The sequence below is a fragment of the Tachyglossus aculeatus genome, chromosome 21 (genome assembly GCF_015852505.1).
Source record: "Tachyglossus aculeatus isolate mTacAcu1 chromosome 21, mTacAcu1.pri, whole genome shotgun sequence".
NCBI classification, from domain to species: Eukaryota; Metazoa; Chordata; class Mammalia; order Monotremata; family Tachyglossidae; genus Tachyglossus; species Tachyglossus aculeatus.
This window is the reverse complement of record NC_052086.1, coordinates 72,324,990-72,344,122: the sequence shown is the minus strand read 5'-3', so window position 1 is coordinate 72,344,122 and position 19,133 is coordinate 72,324,990. Positions and strand designations below refer to the sequence as shown.

General features: G+C 43.9%; 1 protein-coding gene across 1 annotated transcript in view; it reads right to left on the bottom strand.

Annotated features, from left to right (window-relative positions):
* Positions 1 to 5,352: 5,352 nt before the first annotated feature.
* SNX29 (sorting nexin 29) overlaps positions 5,353 to 19,133 on the bottom strand; it is a 557,276-nt gene continuing 543,495 nt past the window's right edge. Inside the window, exon 22 of the mRNA XM_038762809.1 lies at positions 5,353 to 5,482. Coding sequence (XP_038618737.1) covers positions 5,353 to 5,482 — 130 coding nt within the window. The remainder of the gene's footprint in view (positions 5,483 to 19,133) is intronic.

Genomic DNA, 19,133 nt, shown 5'->3' with positions numbered 1-19,133 from the left:
AGGGACCGTCTCTATATGTTGCCACCTGGTACTTCCCAAGCGCTTAGTACAGTGCTCTGAACACAGTAAGCGCTCAATCAATACGATTGAATGAATGAATTTGCGACTCTCCATGGCCTGATGCCTAGCTGACTTCCAGACTCTGGCAGGGATGCGGTTAACTTCCTTCCCTGCGGCTTAATCAGGGAAAGACACCTGGAATGGGTGGGGACAACTGTTGGGCCCCTTTCCCAGTAATCAGGGAAAGGCACCTGGTGTGTGGGAACAATTGCCCACAGCTGGAGGTGCTGGGCCATTTTCCAGTAATCTTTCCGGGCTTCTCTTGAGGAGGAGGACAGTGGCCAGACCCTTCTTTCTTCAATCCAGGTAAAACCTCTACATTTTTGAATGAAAGTTAGGAAGAACCTCAGGGGATCCTTGCTCTAATAAGGGTTACAAGTTTGTGAGCCAAAATGTTGGCTGGTTGTGGTTTAGTGGTTAGGATTTTTAAACATTTGGCTCTCAGGGAGAGGGGGACTCAATCCAGGTAAAACCTCTACATTTTTGAATGAAAGTTAGGAAGAACCTCAGGGGATCCTTGCTCTAATAAGGGTTACAAGTTTGTGAGCCAAGATGTTGGCTGGTTGTGGTTTAGTGGTTAGGATTTTTAAACATTTGGCTCTCAGGGAGAGGGGGACTCAATCCAGGTAAAACCTCTACATTTTTGAATGAACGTTAGGAAGAACCTCAGGGGATCCTTGGTCTAATAAGGGTTACAAGTTTGTGAGCCAAGATGTTGGCTGGTTGTGGTTTAGTGGTTAGGATTTTTAAACATTTGGCTCTCAGGGAGAGGGGGACTCCTGAGATTTGTCACTCTTCTGTTGTTGCTCACTTGCGTGTTTAATTTTGTATCTGGGGCCACTTCAATCCTTACTCAAAAGGGTCAGCCTCCCCTGGCTCCATTTCTATCTTGCCTTTAGAAGATTCCTCTTTAATCGTCGGAACAGCCCCACTTCCCCCCGACTCGTTCCCCATTTCATGTCTGTTGTGCCCACAAGTGGGCTAAAAACAGGGGCCTCTGGGCACTACAGGTTGGGCAAAGCAGTCGGTGGAGATCTTGAGGGTGGACTTCTAGTAGAGTTGTAATCTACTTCTGAACGCGGCTCCTATTTCTAAAATGCCCTGGAGGGTGTAGTCAAGAATGTTAAGCAGTTAATCTTATAAGCTCCTTGTGGGCAGGGAATGGGTCTATCAACTCTGTTATATTGTATTCTCCCAAGCCCTTAGAGACTGTTTTGCGGGGTAAGTCCTCAATTATCAGTGAGTGTTGAATTAGAAAGAGTTCTAGCAAACTGAGGTTGTGTAGCTCTCTTCCTCCCTTCATGGCCCTACTGAGAGCTCACCTCCTCCAGGAGGCCTTCCCAGACTGAGCCCCTTCTTTCCTCTCCCCCTCGTCCCCCTCTCCATCCCCCCATCTTACCTCCTCCCCTTCCCCACAGCACCTGTATATGTATATATGTTTGTACACATTTATTACTCTATTTTACTTGTACATACCTATTCTATTTATTTTTTGTTAGTATGTTTGGTTTTGTTCTCTGTCTCCCCCTTCTAGACTGTGAGCCCACTGTTGAGTAGGGACTGTCTCTATATGTTGCCAACTTGTACTTCCCAAGTGCTTAGTACAGTGCTCTGCACACAGTAAGCGCTGAATAAATATGATTGAGTTGCTGGGGTTTTTATGTGCGAGGGGCATCTGAGCCACAATTAGCGAGAGATGGCACAAACACTAAAAATCTAGGATTTCTGCATCACTTGGGACCAGGAAGCTGGGTATTAATAAGCAGGGCAAAGAAAGGTTGAGGAGCCAAGCTGTTTTTCCTTTGGACCATCAAGTGAATTACTTTAGGGTATAAATAAGAGTTGATCAAACTAAGCCAAAAGAACACTTTCTTTAAACATATGGGCAGCAAATGGAATCCTTTTTCCACCTAGCATTCTTCTAACTGGGCTTAAAATGCAGTTTCTTTTTATGTGCGAATTTCAGAGTGGTTAGGACTTTGTAGAGTGCTTGGGGAAGAAACTTGCAACGTGAATCTGCAGGACTCAAGGGCAAAGTCAACCGCATGGCCCAAGACAAGGCTCTGCGGCATACACTTGGGCTTTTATGTGTTCTTTAGCTAAAAGAGGTAATATTAGATAAGTGTACAGCAGGTGGTACCATTATCAATCTTACCCACCTCTGTACCTTTTTAAGATACAGGTTCTCAGTCTGTTCAAAACAAAACTCATGAAATGGTCATGAATTTTTCAACAAAGACAAACTTCAAAAATATCAAATTCACAGCACACCAAATTCAGGGTGAGGAGGTGCAAAGAAAACTTGAGTTTTTAGACTGCCCACAGTTATTTATTTTATAAATACATGCAGAGCGGCCAGCTCAAAGCCCCACATTCTGACTCACGATTCAAACTTATGCCTGTGGAACACCTGATCTCTGACCCCTTGGGCTTTTGTGATTTTTAGCTTAGCAACTTATTAACTTTGGCACCCATGTGTGTGTCTGTGTGTATCCAGTTACTTATTTTGACCACTGTAGAGGTGAATATTTTTTATCCTTATCTCCTTTCCCCCCTCTCCCCTTTCCTCCCCTGTCCCCCAACCCCATTGAAGTGCAAGCTCCTTATGGGCAGGGAACACACCACTTTATTCTTTACTTTCCAAGCACCTAGTACAATGCAGTGGGTGTTGGGTAGGGACCGTCTCTATATGTTGCCGACTTGTGCTTCCCAAGCGCTTAGTACAGTGCTCTGCACACAGTAAGTGCTCAAGAAGTTCAATTGAATGAATGAACCAACACTACTGTGACACCCTGCAGGTACCACCATGACAGATAAAGCTACAGTAATTGAGATACAGCATTTCATTTCCAAGTCCAGTGCCTCTCCTTTAGCTTTTCTTAATAATAATAATAATAATAATAATAATAATAATAATAGTACCTGTTAAGCGCTTACTATGTGCCAAGCACAGTTCTTAGCGCTGGGGTAGATACAAGTTGTACACAGTCCCTGTCCCACATGGGGCTAACATTCTTAATCCCCATTTTACAGATGAGGGAACTGAGGCCCAGAGAATTTAAGTGACTTGCCTAAGGTCACACAGCAAACAGGTGGCAGAGCAGGGATTAGAAAACTCATGACCTTTGACTCCCAAGCCCATGCTGTATCCACTAAGCCATGCTGCTTATCTCAAACTCAAAAATACCTAAGCCATCTTTCAAGTGGGCTTTGTTGGCCCACACCATTTGATAACTGAATAAAGCTCTGTGGGTTCATTTTGCTACCCCTACTATCAATCCTATCTTACTCCTCTGGAAAAAAACTATAGATACCATTTTGTAGGTCCCCCTGTCTTTAGGCACAGCAACACCTATACTTCTCCAGACTAGAGTTAAATCTTACTGAGCTATTAAACTATTAAAGCTCTCCAGAGGAGCAACCCATTCCTGGATTTAACAGCCATAACAATCATTCTTTTTACATTCTGGCCGAAAGTATTTGTGACAATTTGAGTCTCAATGAGGATCTAGCTTCCTTAGGCATCGTAGGCATCGTTAGTACTTTAGATTAAGAAGACCTTCCGGCTAGATGAACTTTCTCAGGGTAAATAATCCTAAATGCTGTTTTGGGTATAGTTCATCTTCTACTTCATAATTCTCTTCTTTCCTTCTCTTCTTTCTGGGCTATCTCCAATTTTTCCAATATTTCACCTAAAATGCGGCATTCAGGAAAAAAGTCACTGACTCATTCAGTCGTATTTATTGAGCGCTTACTGTGTGCAGAGCACTGTACAAAGCACTTGGGTCTGTCCAAGGAAAAAGGGAGAGTTAATGCTATCAACTACCCTGTTCCCTTGGTTGATAATGGCACTGTATGTTTGCTCATGAACTTGAGGTCCATTCTGTCAGGCTCACTTAAAGCTGCAATGTGTTTCAGCGTGAACAATCTGATTTGTTGTGGTAGTTGGTGGGTGATCCTTTGACAATTTTCTGTTAAACTTTATCCTGTTGATTTTAGACTGTTTCTTCCAATATATCCTGGTTATTTTGAATGCTTATCATTAGGGCCTATTCTCTAGTCCACTGGTTTTGGACTGACGTTCCTGAGAAGGAAACCCTGTTTCTCTCCAAAAACGAACTCCTTAGTTCAAGTTAGTTGGAGCCTTCTGTTTTCAGGCAGAACCAGGATTTTTAGATGTAGTCATTCAAAAACATGTTGGCTAGAACACAGCAAAATGCCAAGAGTAGATGAGGGTTATTATGGGTAATATATTTAGGATGAAATCCTTTCTAGATCATGATCCTTTGGTTCATCCAACTCAGGAGGCTGTGCCGGGCTGGGATTGCCCTCCTTGCTAGCTGTTCTAACGTCAAGGAGGAACAATTGCACAAAGGCAATTGGTATTTTCAGACCTTTTATAGCTCTTACTGAGGCCTAAGTTGTCCCTCTTTAACAAAGGCCAGTGCAGGGTGGGCCATTTTACCTCCACACTGCGAAGGTCTCAACCACCTCCTCCTATAAGAACATTGAAAGCATTTTAAGAACAGCCAGGTCGTCAGGCTGAGGAGTCACAGAGCCCAAAATCAGTGCTAGGAAGTCCATTCTCATTTATGTTACTCTAAACTGGTAATCAGGCTTGGCAAAATAACCATTTAAATTGGCTCCCTCCTGTAACATTGCATGAGTTCCCCAAAGGATTCTCCAAGAATGTTACACTAGAAGGGAGAAGCCTACAAAAGACCTCTATGTGAGTGAGGCTCTATGGCTGAGTATTTAGTGTCTCAAAACATTATAGGAGTAGCAGAGAATTACAATAAATAAAAAAGTCAATCTGTTTCCAAAAAGGAAAATATTAGAGGGCTTTCCAGTTTCTATACACCCCTCTCCCCCTACCAGCTTCCTGGAAGTCTGCATTATCAGCTGGGCATCGCAAACAGAAAGCATCTAGTGTACCAGACAGTGAAAGTGTTACAGTGCCTATTATGAAAAAGAAAGGACCTTGAACCACAGAACTCTGTACAAGGTTAAGTGAATTTTGAAGCCAACAGGCACTGCCTATGAGCCGGTCTATCCAACAAAGGAAATCTGTGGCGTGTTTTCAAGTCTCTACCGTAAGGCTTCAGAAATGTGGTCACTGATGTGTTCAGAATGATCAGTTTAATCAAGAGTGATGACCCAGTCCTAATCAGTCTGACTCTGTCTCTCCCCCACCCCGAGTGGGGCTTATAGAAGCATCCGAATAGGGCAGGTCAGAAGGATGGGGCGGGCTAAAAAGAAGGCAGGGCCAACTTCTGTGATCATACAAAGGGGTCAGAGGTCACCACTCTGTGGCTCCAGATTCCGTGATTCCCTAGGCAGGTTCCGGGATAATTTGGGGAAGCGAGAAGCCACTCTCGTGCGACCGCTCTTGCCGGCTGGTTCTCCAGGAGGGGTGATGTTGCTGCAAGAGAGGGAGGGAGAGAGAAAGAAAGAGGGGTCAAAGTTACTCACGAGAAAGAGAGAGAATTGGAAACCTTCCCCAACCCTGCTTTTCACAGGAGGAAAGTGTTACAGGTATACCATACTCGGACATTTGTGTGTGGCCTGGCCTGAAACTAAATACCTCTATGTCTCGGACTTTAACTGCCTTGCATTTTAAGATGGCCACATGGGGCTCACAGTCTGAAATAGGAGGGAGAACAGGTACTGAATCCCCATTTTACAGATGAGGAGACGGAGGTACAGAGAGGTTAAGAGACTTGCCCAAGGTCACACAGCAAGCAATTGGCAAAGTAATTGGCAGAACTGGGATTAGAATCCAGGTCCTCTGACTCATGGGTCCGTGCTCCTTTCACTAGACCAAACTGCTTCTCCAGCCTCCTCCTCCAGCCCACAGGGAGATCCAGTGGAGAGTGGACTGGGATTACCTTCCCTGCTGCCCCAACGCAGGTGGAGGGACTGCTGATGGCCCCGAAAATAATAATGATGATGATGATAATACTTAAGTGCTTAATACACAGAGAAGCAGTGTGGCTCAGTGGAAAGAGCACGGGCTTTGGAGTCAGAGGTCATGGGTTCAAATCCCAGCTCCACCAATTGTCACCAATTTGGGCAAGTCGCTTAACTTCTCTGTGCCTCAGTTAACTCATCTGTAAAATGGGGATTAAGACTGTGCTCCCCACCACTTAAGGCCATATCCTTTTATTCAGTCAATTAATGGTATTTACTGACCACTTACTCTGTGCAGAGCACTGTACTAAGCTCTTGGGAGAGTATAATTTTATTCTGTCATTTCCCCTATCCATAATTTATTTTAATGTGTCCTCCCTCTAGACTATCAGCTTATTGTGTGCAGGGATCATATAATAATGTCATGGAATTTGTTATGCGCTTACTATGTGTCAAGCACTGTTCTAAGCACCAGGGTAGATACAAGCTAATCAGGTTGGATATAGTCTCTGTTCCACACGGGCCTCCCAGTCTCAATCCTCATTTTACAGATGAGTTAACTGAGGCACGGAGAAGTGAAATGAGTTGCCCAAGGTCACACAGCGGATAAGTGGAGGAGCTGGGATTAGAACCCACATCCTCTGACTCCCAAGCCCGGGCTCTTTCCTCTAAGCCACGCTGCTTCCCTGTATCTACCAACTCTACTGTATTATGTTTAGTACAGTGCCCTGCACATAGTAAGCACTCAAAGCAGAATCAAAGCTAGAGGACTCCACCAGGGCCCGGTAACCACGTCATGTAGTCTGTCTCACCACAAGGTCTATCTTCCCAGGAAACATTCCCCTTCCCTCAACTTTCTACCACTTCCCCTTAATCCCAACCTCTGTCCTGTCCGACAACACTGGCCAAGGCCTGTGACAATCAGCCTCACCTGACCCGGCTCTCTGAATCGCCAAGCAGCAGGGCAAGTAGGGATGAGGCGTATTGAGGCTAGGGTTCCCAACCTGAACATCTTGTCCTTCCTATGTCCAAGGAAGGAGCAAGGTTGTAATCTCCGTGGGCGTAATGGCTAAGCGAGTTTCCCCATTAGGTCTGAAAATAACCCCTGCCCCCCACCAGATGGTGGCTTTCTGGCTTGTTAGTTCTTTGAAACTTGTCTCCTCTTAGTCCCTGTCTTTCCCCACTCCTCCTAGAATCCCTGACTCCTTTGTGCCTTCATCCTTAACGAAAATTTGGCACTTAGAGGAGGGGTTTAAAACTATTAGTTAAAATGAGGTTTGGGAATTACTTAGGGATTGCATTATCCATGTTCTCCTTGGTGCCCTTCCTCATAAGGAATAATCTAGTTGGTTGACTGGCCCATTTCAACTGAGGTCAGTCCTGAGGCATTCAATCCATTGAATTTATTACACGCCTACGGTGTGCAGAGCACTGTACTAAGCTCTTGAAAGAGTCCAATATAACAGAGTTGGTAGACACGTTAACTGCCCACAGTGAGCTTCCATAAAAGTGAAGGAAATGCTCTGTCCACCTGGTATTGTCTTTCAAATGACCTTGGGACTCTCAAATGCTCCTTTCATACATTTCTATGTGGTTCTCGTAAGACTATCCACTGCTAGATTGGAAGCTCTTTGTGGGCAGGAATCATATTCTCGTTCTGTTGGTACAGCATTCTACATACGGTACATGCTCAATAAATGCTTTGGAAGGTAGTTTTTATTTCCCCAAGGGCTGCTCTTGGAAAACATCTCTCTACAGCAGTTTGGATTTCCTTATGTCATTTTGTAAATTCACACATCCACAACCCGGCAATGTTTTGCAACTATATCTCAGAGCTTATTAACTAGTGGTGGCAGAAGATGGAAATAAGAATGATCTTTATACTGCCTTAATGTGGCTCCTGTTTATAACAATCTGACATGTGATTCATTCTCATCTACCACACTGGGTATTCAAAAGTTCACAGGTTTAGCACGACTACAACATCTATAATTTGCCAAGGTTTTCATGTCGTTGATTTCTGTGGTGGCTTGGCCAACTGGTGTTTTTATTGGCATTATAACCTGCTACCGCACTTCATTAAAGCCATTTATTTTGAAGGAGAATTTGATTCAAAGATTGGCTGTGAAACAGGTGCTCAGCGCTGCCTATTCAAGATAAACAGTTCAGCTCCACTAAGCGTTTTCACTACATTTTCTACATAGAATGCTGTTGGAGAATGTTGTTCCAACAACGCATGTCTATCGGGACAGAGTGGTGTCAGAAGAAACAACTGCCCATTTGCCCAGGTCATCGGTTGTGTAGAATGTAATACAGTACGAATTATCCTGAACATGGTGGGAGTCAAAAATGAAGCCCCCATGTTTTGGAAAAACCACGGCTACTCAGTCTAGGCTGGAGGCAATTTTTGTTGCTGTCTGTTCTCAGATTCTCCTGTGACATAGACAAATACTGTAGCAAGTGTGACGTTTTAAGTATTTGTTGGTAGTGCAGAAATTTCTTAAGCTGGGTGGCAAGGGTGGGGAATTCATGATATACCTATGTAAAATTCTGAAAGCAGTATGCATAAGCATGACAAGCAATTCCAAATTTCTGAATAATAATTATACAGGTACATCCTGCAAAAAAACACTGTCGAGACAATAGGTTGTTCATGTTTTTTGTTGCTTGACTACAAGGACAATCTCCCAGGTCTATCTGTAACGATCGAATTCACCTTAAAAATGACCGTTTGCCATTTATAGGTGGAGGATGACAAAGAACTTCCTATTCTTCTATACGCCAGTCTAAAAATGACATGAATCCATTCTCCATTTTGGAGAGCCCTGGGATGTCCCTAAATCAGTATTATCCGTTGACCTCTCTCATTTAGCATCTGCTCCTCCTAAGCTGGAAATCAGTGACAGGTTTCAAAACTAATTTAGATCCCTTGCTTCCTCTCAAATAGGTGGTTTAAAAGGATACTTGTCTTTTCCGAATGGCAGCTAAAAATACTCAATGCTGTGCTGCCAAAGCTAATGAAATTCTTGACTTCTAATGAAGACACGACTTTTCTGATTGCCAGGAGAACTAGCTACAGAAGACGTTTTGATCAAAACAACGTGTTTTGATCATCCAGGAAGTTCTTGAATTTTAATTGAATCTGTCTAGTAAAAGAGCTTCATCTGTCTTTTCTAAATGTTACCTCAATGTTTCTGATAAGACTTAGGAATACATCTAATATGTGCAGCAAAGTAAAGCCATCAAGCACCCTTTTCTCTGAAAAAGTTGAGGTTTCAGAGGATTTAAAACTCCTGAAAGATGATTCAAAGGGGAAAAGTTCAACACACCTAATCAGTTCCTAAAACATTGTTGAAATTGGTCAGTCCAAAGCCCTTAGACCTCACGTCTTTTTATTCCAGATCTCATTGTATCTATTTTTATTTATCTGTGTATTTAATTAGTTCAGCTGTTTCGTTGTGATGTTTGTTATACTACCCCTTGCTTTATCCTTCTTCCTCATGCATTCACTTACTGCAAATGATTTTTGTTTCCCCATTATATGTTCAGCTCCTTGAAGCAGAAAACGTCTTGCTACTATTACACTCTCTTATTCCTTAATACAGTGCTTGCATTAGGAGGTGCTCAGTAAAGCCCTCAAATCGTTATTAGCATTATTTATGTATTTAAGCACTTACTAGGTGCCAAGCACTGTACTAAGTGACGGGGTAGGTACAAGACAATTAGATTGGGACCAGTTCCTGTCCTGCATGGGGATCACAGTCCAAGTAGGAGGGAGAACCATTGATTGGTTCATTCATTCAATCACATTTATTGAGCGCTTACTGTGTGCAGAGCACTGTACTAAATGCTTGGGAGAGTACATTACAACAATAAAAAGTGATATTCCCTGCCCACAACAAGCTCACAGTCTAGAGTGGGGGAAAGATGATTGATTGGCCCTTAAAGTACAGGGGGAAAAACACATTTCCCAGCCCAGAGAAGGGCACCTTCCAGACTACCCTCATGCAACCTAGAGGACCGACTTGGGCTGGCAGGTCTCCGCTGACCAGTTAGACTCCTGAAACATCAGACAACTCCAGACAACAGCAGGATTGAACACAATAAACCAATTCTTGGGTCTGTGGGCCCACATTAGGGATGATCCTCCCCTCGACCACAGGGAGAAGGATACCTGGAGCCCTCCAAAAGCTAGAGCCAGGGGATGAGGCCAAAGGGCCCTGCCAGGAGAAAAGGACTGAGAGCTGTTGCCCCAGTGAAAGACAATTATAAGCCCAAAGTCAATGACCCAGTAGGAGGGGTGACCCTACTACGGGCAAGGACAATGATGGAATAAATGATGGCATTTATTAAGTGCTTACTATGTACAAAGCACTGTTCTAAGCACTGGGGAGGTTACAAGATGATGAGGTTGTCCCACAGGGGGTTCACAGTCTTCATCCCCATTTTACAGATGAGGGAACTGAGGCCCAGAGAAGTGAAGTCACTTGCCCAAAGTCACACAGCTGACAAGTGGTGGAGCGGGGATTTGAACCCATGACCTGACTCCAAAGCCCAGGCTCTTTCCACTGAGCCATGCTGCTTCTCTGAAATATTGGTGTCAACAGTATTGCCTGAGTGCCTACTGGACTACACATTTGGGAAATAAAAGATGGGATTCTTGTCCTTAAGGGGCTCATGACCTAATGGGGGAATCAGTGGATAAATTAATGAATGTGCTATAGCTGAGGGTACGCACGAGTAAATCGTTGGGCTTTGAAGTGGCTGATAGGATGGGGGTTCATCAGAAAATACTTCACAGAGGAAGAGGGTTTTCAAGCAGAAGAGGGGTATGATTTGGTGAAGCTGAGGAGGAAGGCCATTCTAGACACGGGGGCAATGCATGAAGAATAGATTAAGAGCAAAGAACAGTTAGAAGGCAGAACAATGAGAAGCACCGTGGCTCAGTGGAAAGAGCCCGGGCTTTGGAGTCAGAGATCATGAGTTTGAATCCCAGCTCCTCCAATTGTCAGCTGTGTGACTTTGGGTAAGTTCACTTCTCTGTGCCTGTTACCTCATCTGTAAAATGGGAATTAAGACTGTGAGCCCCCCGTGAGACAACCTGAGCACCTTGTAACCTCTCCAGTGCTTAGAACAGTGCTTTGCACATAGTAAGCGCTTAATAAATATTACTATTATTATTATTTCCTGAGTGGAATGAAGAGCGTAAGCTAGCATGCAATTAGTAGGAGAAGAGGGTATATAGGTGTGACCATCTGCTCCACAGCCATAAGGGTCCTGAATGAAGTAATTCAGGAGCTGGCGCTGGAAGCACGGACCCTTGGATTGCTCAACTGGTCCGGTGGCATGGTGTATGTGTCAAAGGGTGAGGGGTCTGGTCACCCCAGTGCATGGACTGTCCTGAGTCGAGGATGTGGCAGCACTCAGCATTTTGCACATCTGGTGAAGAAGCATAAGAACCCACACTGACTTCGTGAGGGGGATGGTCTTTTGTAGCTGCTGAGCAGAGGACACCAGCTGAATCTGGGCCTGTTTGTCCATTTGTTGTTAAGCACTTTCTCTGTGTTCTAAGCACGGGGGTGAATACAAGTCAGTGAGGTTGGACACAGTCCCAGGCCCCCATGGGGCTCATAATCTAGAGGATGGTGCTCTGCACGTAGTAAACACTCAATAAATACCACTACTTGAGGGAGAACAGGAGAACTGAGGCACGGAGAAGTAAAGTGACTTGCCTAAGGTCTCACAGTGAGCAATTGGTAGAGCGGAGATGAGAGCCCAGCTCCTCTGCCTCGCAGGCCTGTGCTCTTTCCATTAGGCCCTGCTGCTTCCACTAGGACTGGACCCTAGGCTGTGAGCACTTTGGGTAGGGGCCGTCTCTATATGTTGCCAACTTGTACTTCCCAAGCACTCAGTACAGTGCTCTGCACACAGTAAGCGCTCAAAAAATACGATTGAATGAATGAACTACTCGCTGTGATAAGCCCATGTCCGAGCCGAGGATACCTAACTACAGTAATCGATTGTCCCAAAGTGCATGAAGGCAGTGATGCACGCTCTTACGGCTATACCTGACTAAATGATAGCTCTAATGTACTCAGTTGAGATGCTTAGTTCATCATTTACCTACTGAGATTGGTATTTGTAGCCAGTAAACAATTTGTCCCTTGTACTACCCGGGGTCTCTTGTTCATTCTTGACTCTGAATCTAAAACCAATCTGGTCCCAACTCTCCCCTTTCCTGGTTAGTTGGTGACACTAAGCACAAGGGAATCAGCTGGTGGAAAAATCTCAAGTTGACAATCAAGGTTTTTTGTTTCTATGAGAATTAATAATAATTATGGTATTCATTAAGCACTAGGTGCCAAGCACTGTTCTATGTGCTGGGGAGGATACAAGGTAATCAGATTGTCCCACGTGGGGCTCACAGTCCTAATCCCCATTTTACAGATGAGGTAACGGAGGCCCAGAAAAGTTGTGACTTGCCCAAAGTCATACAGCTGACAAGCGGCAGAGCCGGGATTAGAACTCATGACCTCTGACTCCCAAGCCTGTGCTCTTTCCACTGAGCCATGCTGCTTCTCTCTAGACTGTAAGCTCGCTGTGAGCAAGGAATGTGTCTGCTGATTGTTATATTGTACTTTTCCAAGAGCTTAATACAATGCTCTGCACACAGTAAGCACTCAATAAATACAATCAAATGGCTGACACTAAGGTCTTAATTCCTTTTGTCTCCCTGTCCCTCTCCTGTCCCTCCCCCGTCTCTGCTCTCCTAGTCACTCAAATTCACTGGACACCTCCTGTGTGCAGAACACTGTACTAAACACTTGGGAGAGTACAGAGGAGTAGGCAGAAACGATCCCTGCCACCAAAGAGCTTACCACACTGTGGGGGGACAAAACAGAAGAATAAATGCTCAAACAGTAGGGTTGGTAAATTAAGTCCTCAGAGTACAAGAGCAAGAAAGAGAAAGGGGACTCAGCTGCTCTGAGGAAAAGGGCTGCTCTGCTCTGCTGAAACTGATAAATATTTCTGCCCTTCTAAATGAGGAAGCTGAGAGTTAATCACAAGGCAAACTGATGGAAGAGCTGGGAAAAGGAGCAAGTTCCTCCCAACACTTCCTGTGACACCTACATACCTGCAGAGCCTCAATTTCATCATCTTAAAAAAAGAAAGAAAACACTACCAAGTTATCTCCCTGCTGCATGAGATAATGAAAGATGATTTTAAAGCAACCAGTTGAGGTGTTCTAGAAATACTACATGACAATATTGCTAGCACATATATTTGCTGGGAAATGCCCATTTCTGATGACTTTTACACATCACTAAAGAAGTATATTCCCTCATTCAATCCACATGTACAATCTGTCACCAAATCTTATCAGTTCAACCTTCATAATATTGCTAGAATCCACCTTTTCCTCTCTATGCAAACTGCTACCACCTTAATCCAAGCACTTAACCTATTACTGAATCTGCCACCTTGCTATCGTCCCTACCTCCAGTCTCTTCCCACTTCAGTCCATACTTCACCCTGCTGCCCAGATCAGTTTTCTACAAAACCATTCAGTCCATGTTTCCCCACTTGTCAAAAACCTCCGGCGGTTGCCCATCCACCACCACATCAAACAGAAACTTCTTCCCATAGGCTTTAAAGCACTCAATCACTTTGCCTCCTGTTACCTTACTTCCCTGATTATCTACTACAACCCAACCTGTAAACTTGGCTCCTGAAATGCCAACCTATTCACTGTACTTCTGTCTTGTCTATCTCACTGCCAACCCCTCACCCATGTCCTGTTCCTTGCCTGGAACGCCCTCCATCTTCGTATCCAAAGGACAATGACTCTTCCCACCTTCAAAGCCTTATTAAAGGAGAAGCAGCATGGCTCAGTGGAAAGAGCCTGGGCTTGGGAGTCAGAGGTCATAGGTTCAAATCCCAGCTCTGCCACTTGTCAGCTGTGTGACTTTGGGCAAGTCACTTAACTTCTCTGTGCCTCAGTTCCCTCATCTGTAAAATGAGGATTAAGATTGTGAGCCCCGCGTGGGACAACCTGATCACCTTGTATCCTCCCCAGCACTTAGAACAGTGCTTTGCACATAGTAAGCGCTTAACAAATGCCATTATTATTAGCAGATCTTCCAGAAGCCTTCCCCAACTAAGCCCTAATTTCCTCTTTTCCCCTTCCCTTCTGTGTCGCTCTCACATTTGTATTTGCACCCTTTATTCACCCCATCCCTCAGCCCCACAGCACTTATGTACGTAACTGTAATTTATTTCTATTAATGTCTGTTTACCCTTCTAGACTGTAAGTTTGTTGTGGGCAGGGAACACACTTACCAATTCTGTTAAATTGAACTCTCCCAAACACTTAGTACAGTGCTCTGCAGAAAGCAAATGCTAAATAAAGTCTGATACACTGGGGAGCACGGATTCACCACAAAAGACACATCCAGCTTCTTGAGCCATTTTTCCATTGTCACCTACAAACCTTACTCCACATCAAATGGCAAGACAAGATTTTCATCCAGGAAAGTTCTGGAGAAGAGTCAGCTCTCCAGTATTAAGGCAATGCTCCCTGCAGCCTAGCTTCACTGGGCAGGACGTGAATGAATGCTAGCAGAACCAAGCAGCTGTGAACGGAAAGGGGGCATGTACATGCAAGGAGGACAGAATAAATAATTTACAATGAGCCAGTGTTAAATGGTGATGGGGGAATCACTGAAACAGATACAGCCCATTAGATTGGCTTGCTCTTGATTGGAGGCTTTGAGAAGAATGGGATGTTAAGAAACTGCCTCAAACAGGGACAGGACCTGTATGCAGGAATGACAGGAACACAAGAAGGAGCTGTCTTTAGGTGCTAGCACTGTGGCCCAGCCGGTAGAATTTCCTGGTTAGTGTCACCTTCGCCGAGGAAAGATACAAATATGTGTAGCTATGTAGGTATATTCGATTCACATGCATGATGTCTTCACACCCTAAGAGAAAAATGCCAATATGCAGGCACAATACCAAATCCTCAAAAGGCCTGCCCTTCTGACTCCCTGAATGATTTTTCCAGTCTCCTGGAGGCAAGCTGGACTAATACATTGGACTGGGTCATGATCATCCTCAGTCACGTTTTCAAAGGGCTTACAGCGTGTAGCACCAAGTACCAGGAACTTGAAAACATGCTGTAGAAGTGAAGGATGTAACCCTTTCCCTTGAGGGCTTTAAAATTGAAGGGCTCACCTACCTAAAACATCTTTAGGTGGAGGTTTAGATTATTTATGTTAGGGTTTAAAAGAGTCCACACTTACAATAAATCAGTGCAGGTTTTTAGGAGGAGATGGGTTTTTGAAAGAGGTGAGAGAACTTTTTTATGGTATTGGTTAAGTGGTTGCTATGCATCTAATACTGTTTTAAGCGCTGGGGTGGGTACAAGTTGATTAGATCAGACACAGTCCCTGTCCCACATGGAACTCAAAGTCTTGGATTTGTGCTATTTATTTACCCCACCCTCTGCCCCACAGGCACTTAAGAGCATATCCAGCTTCTTAAGCCATTTAAAGTTGTTTAAGGAAAAGGGAATGATATGGGAAAGGCTCAAAACTAGTGGATAGAGCACAGGCCTGGGAATCAAAAGGACATGGGTTCTAATCCCGGCTCTGCCACTTATCTGCCGTATGGCTTTGGACAAGTCACTTAACATTTCTGCGCCTCAGTTTCCTCTTCTGAAAAATGGGGATGAAGACTGTAAACTCCATATGGGACATGGACTGTGTCCAACCATATTAGCTTATATCTACCTCAGTGCTTAGTACAGTGCCTGGTGCATAAGAAGTGCTTAATACCATAAAAACAAAACAAAAAATTTGGGGTCAGAAAAGCTAATAAAGAAGGTGGAGGAAGGGTTATCTTGATTGGAGCTAGATGACTAGTCAGGGAAATCTGGAACACACATAAATATGATGTGGAGGTGTTTTGCCTTTGTTATGGCTGTCTGCTGAGTTGGTTCAGCAGTGATAGAGAAAACTATGTGATGGTTTTAATTTGTGTGGCATCATTCAATTTAGAAATTTAGAAAAGTAACTACATGTGTTCTTATTTTAGTTGATTTTCCAAGACGGTGCTTATAATAAAACTCCCATTCTAGGAAACATTGCACTGCCCACTACCATAAGAAGACTTTACCAGCAAAATAAATTTCAAAGCAATAATCATTCTGTAGACAAAATCATCTTCTCTGGACTCCCTGTAAATACAAATGGCAGAAATTTTGAATGCTGACTTAAATCACTTCAATTCTTTCTGTGTTCCATGAACAGATTTCTCCCCCTCTTGACTGTAAGCTCATTATGAGCAGAGAAAATGTCCACCAACTCTTTTATATTGTATTGTCCCAAGAATTTAGTACAGTGCTCTGCACATAGTAAGTGCTCAATAAACACCTTTGATTTTAAACAGCTGTTTTTCTGACATTTGGTCTGTTTTAGAAACCTTGGAAAGGGTTTGTGTAACTAATATAAAACCAAATTAAATCAATTAATTGTATTTATTCAGTGCTTATGGTATGCAGAGCACTGTACTAAGTGCTTGGGAGAGTACAACATAAGAGTTGGTAGACACATTCCCTGCCCACAGTGAGCTTACAGTCTAAAGGGAGAGATGGAGAATAATATAAAGAAATTATAGATATGTACATAAGTGCTGTGGGGCTGAGGCTAGAGGTGAATAGAGGGTGCAAGTTCAGGATGCAAAGGCAACACAGAAGGGAATGGGAGAAGAGAAAATGAGGGCTTAGATGGGGGAGGCCCCTTGGAGAGAAGCAGAGTGGCTTAGTGGAAAGAGCACAGAGGACTTGGGTTCTAATCCCTGTTCTGCCATTTGTCTGCTGTGTGACCTTGGGCAAGCCACTTAACTTCTCTGTGCCTCAGTCACCTCATCTGTAAAATGGGGATTAAGACTGTGAGTCCCACAGGTGGGACAAACTGATTACCTTGTATCTACCTGAGCGCTTAGAACAATGCTTTGCACACAGTAAGTGCTTAACAAAAACCATAATTGTCATTACTATGTGCTTTTAATAAGACTTGGAGGATGGTGAGAGTAATTGCCTGTCATATATGAAGAGGGGGGACTTTCCAGAGCAAAGGCAGGACATAACAGATCAGTGGAGAGATAAAGAAGACTGAGGTACAGTGAATAGGTTGGCATTAGAGGAATAAATAGTCCGGGCTGGGCCGTAATAGGAAATCAGAGAGGTAAGGTGGGAGGGGGAAGGCAATTGAGTATGTTAAAGCCTATGGCAAGGGGTTTATTTTTGATGCAGAGGTAGCTGGGCATTCATTGGAGGTACTGGAGGAGTAGGAAAACATGAATTAAACATTTTTGTAGAAAAATGATCCAGGCATCAGAGTGCAGTATGGACTAGAGTGGGGAGAGACAGGAGGCAGGGAGATCAGCCGGGAGGCTGCTGCAGTAATCAAGGAGGGATAGGATAAGTGTTTGGATCAACTTGGTAAGAGGGGGAGGACAGGGTGAAATTTTAGCAATGATGTGAGGGTTGAAGTGACATGATTTTGTGACAGATTGAATATCTGGATTGAATGAGAGAGATGAGTTGATAGCACTAAGGATATGGGTTTAATGGGACAGGGATGATGGTGGTGCTGTCTACAGTAATGGGAAAGTCAGGGGAAGGACAGGGTTTGGGTGGGAAGGGAAGGAGGTTTTGGACATGTTAGGTTTGAGGCATTGGTGGGGCATCCAAATTGTTTGCAAATGCTAGTGCAATCCAAAAAGAACTTACGCCTGAAGTCCATTTTTTCTGGGAGAAAGACATGCCCCTTATTCTATTCTGCTGAGGCCCTTTCTGGTCTAAAGTCACTTTATGTAAGTGTCAAGCAAACCAGTGACCTTACCCTCAACTCACACCCGAGATAGGTCTGCGCACAACATGGTTAAAAATCACTGGGTCTCATATTTTTCTTGAAAACTGTAATTCTGTTGACATTTGGAAAGACCAGTTTCAGAGCTCTTTTCTGCAGAAACAACCAGACTGGTGCAATCACAGTCCACATGAACCTAGGTCAACTGTCAAGTTCTTCTCGGTTACTCCCTGTGTATAGTACGTCTCAATCTGCAGATGTGTCTAGTTCTAAGGTAGTTTTCTGAGTGCTCTGCACACAGTAAGCGCTCAATAAATATGATTAAATGATTGATTTTCTGAGGTAGTCCAGTTTTTGTCCCCTAAACAAGACTCTGTATGTAATAAAGCAGCATGTCATAGTGGATGGAGCACAGGGCTGGGAGTCAGAAGGTCAGGGGTTCTAATCACAACTCCTCTACTTGTCTGCTCCGCGACCTTGGGCAAATCACTTCACTTCTCTGTGCCTCAGAGCTCAGTGGAAAGAGCCTAGGCTTTGGAGTCAGAGGTCATGGGTTCAAGTCTCGGCTCCGCCAATTGTCAGCTGTGACTTTGGGCAAGTCACGTAACTTCTCTTCCCTCAGTTACCTCATCTGTAAAATGGGGATTAAGACGGTGAGCCCCCTGTGGGACAACCTGATCACCTTATAACCTTCCCAGCGCTTTGAACAGTGCTTTGCACATAGTAAGCGCTTAATAAATGCCATCATTATTATTATTATTACCTCATCTGTAAAATAGGGATTGAGTCTGTGAGCTCCACATGGGACAGGGACCGTGTCCAATCTGATTTGCTTGTATCCGCCCCAGCACTTAGTACAGTGCCTGGCACATAGCTAAGCACTTAACAAACACCGTTATTATTATTATCATTATTAATCACATGGATATCAATCACATTCTCCCCATACCTTCCACGTAGCCGATTCTGCAGCAAACCACTTCTAGAGTGGAAAAGAGGACCTCTGTATCTTGGCTAACAAGAAGTGAGTGGACATTACTGAGTTCTGGATGGCATGAATGTTCAATCAAATTAGAATAAAAAAAGTGGCCTTGTGTGGAAACAGATAGATTGTCTGAGTATAAGAAGGCATTAAATGACACTTTAAATGACAAAAGTGTGCTTTGCTTGTTTCTTCTAGAAAAAGTGTGTATTCTATCTTTTCAAATCCAAATGTATATATTACAAAAACTTGCCCAGTATATTAAACAATCCTTGAAGATAAATACAGATTGAGAGGCCCTGGATGCC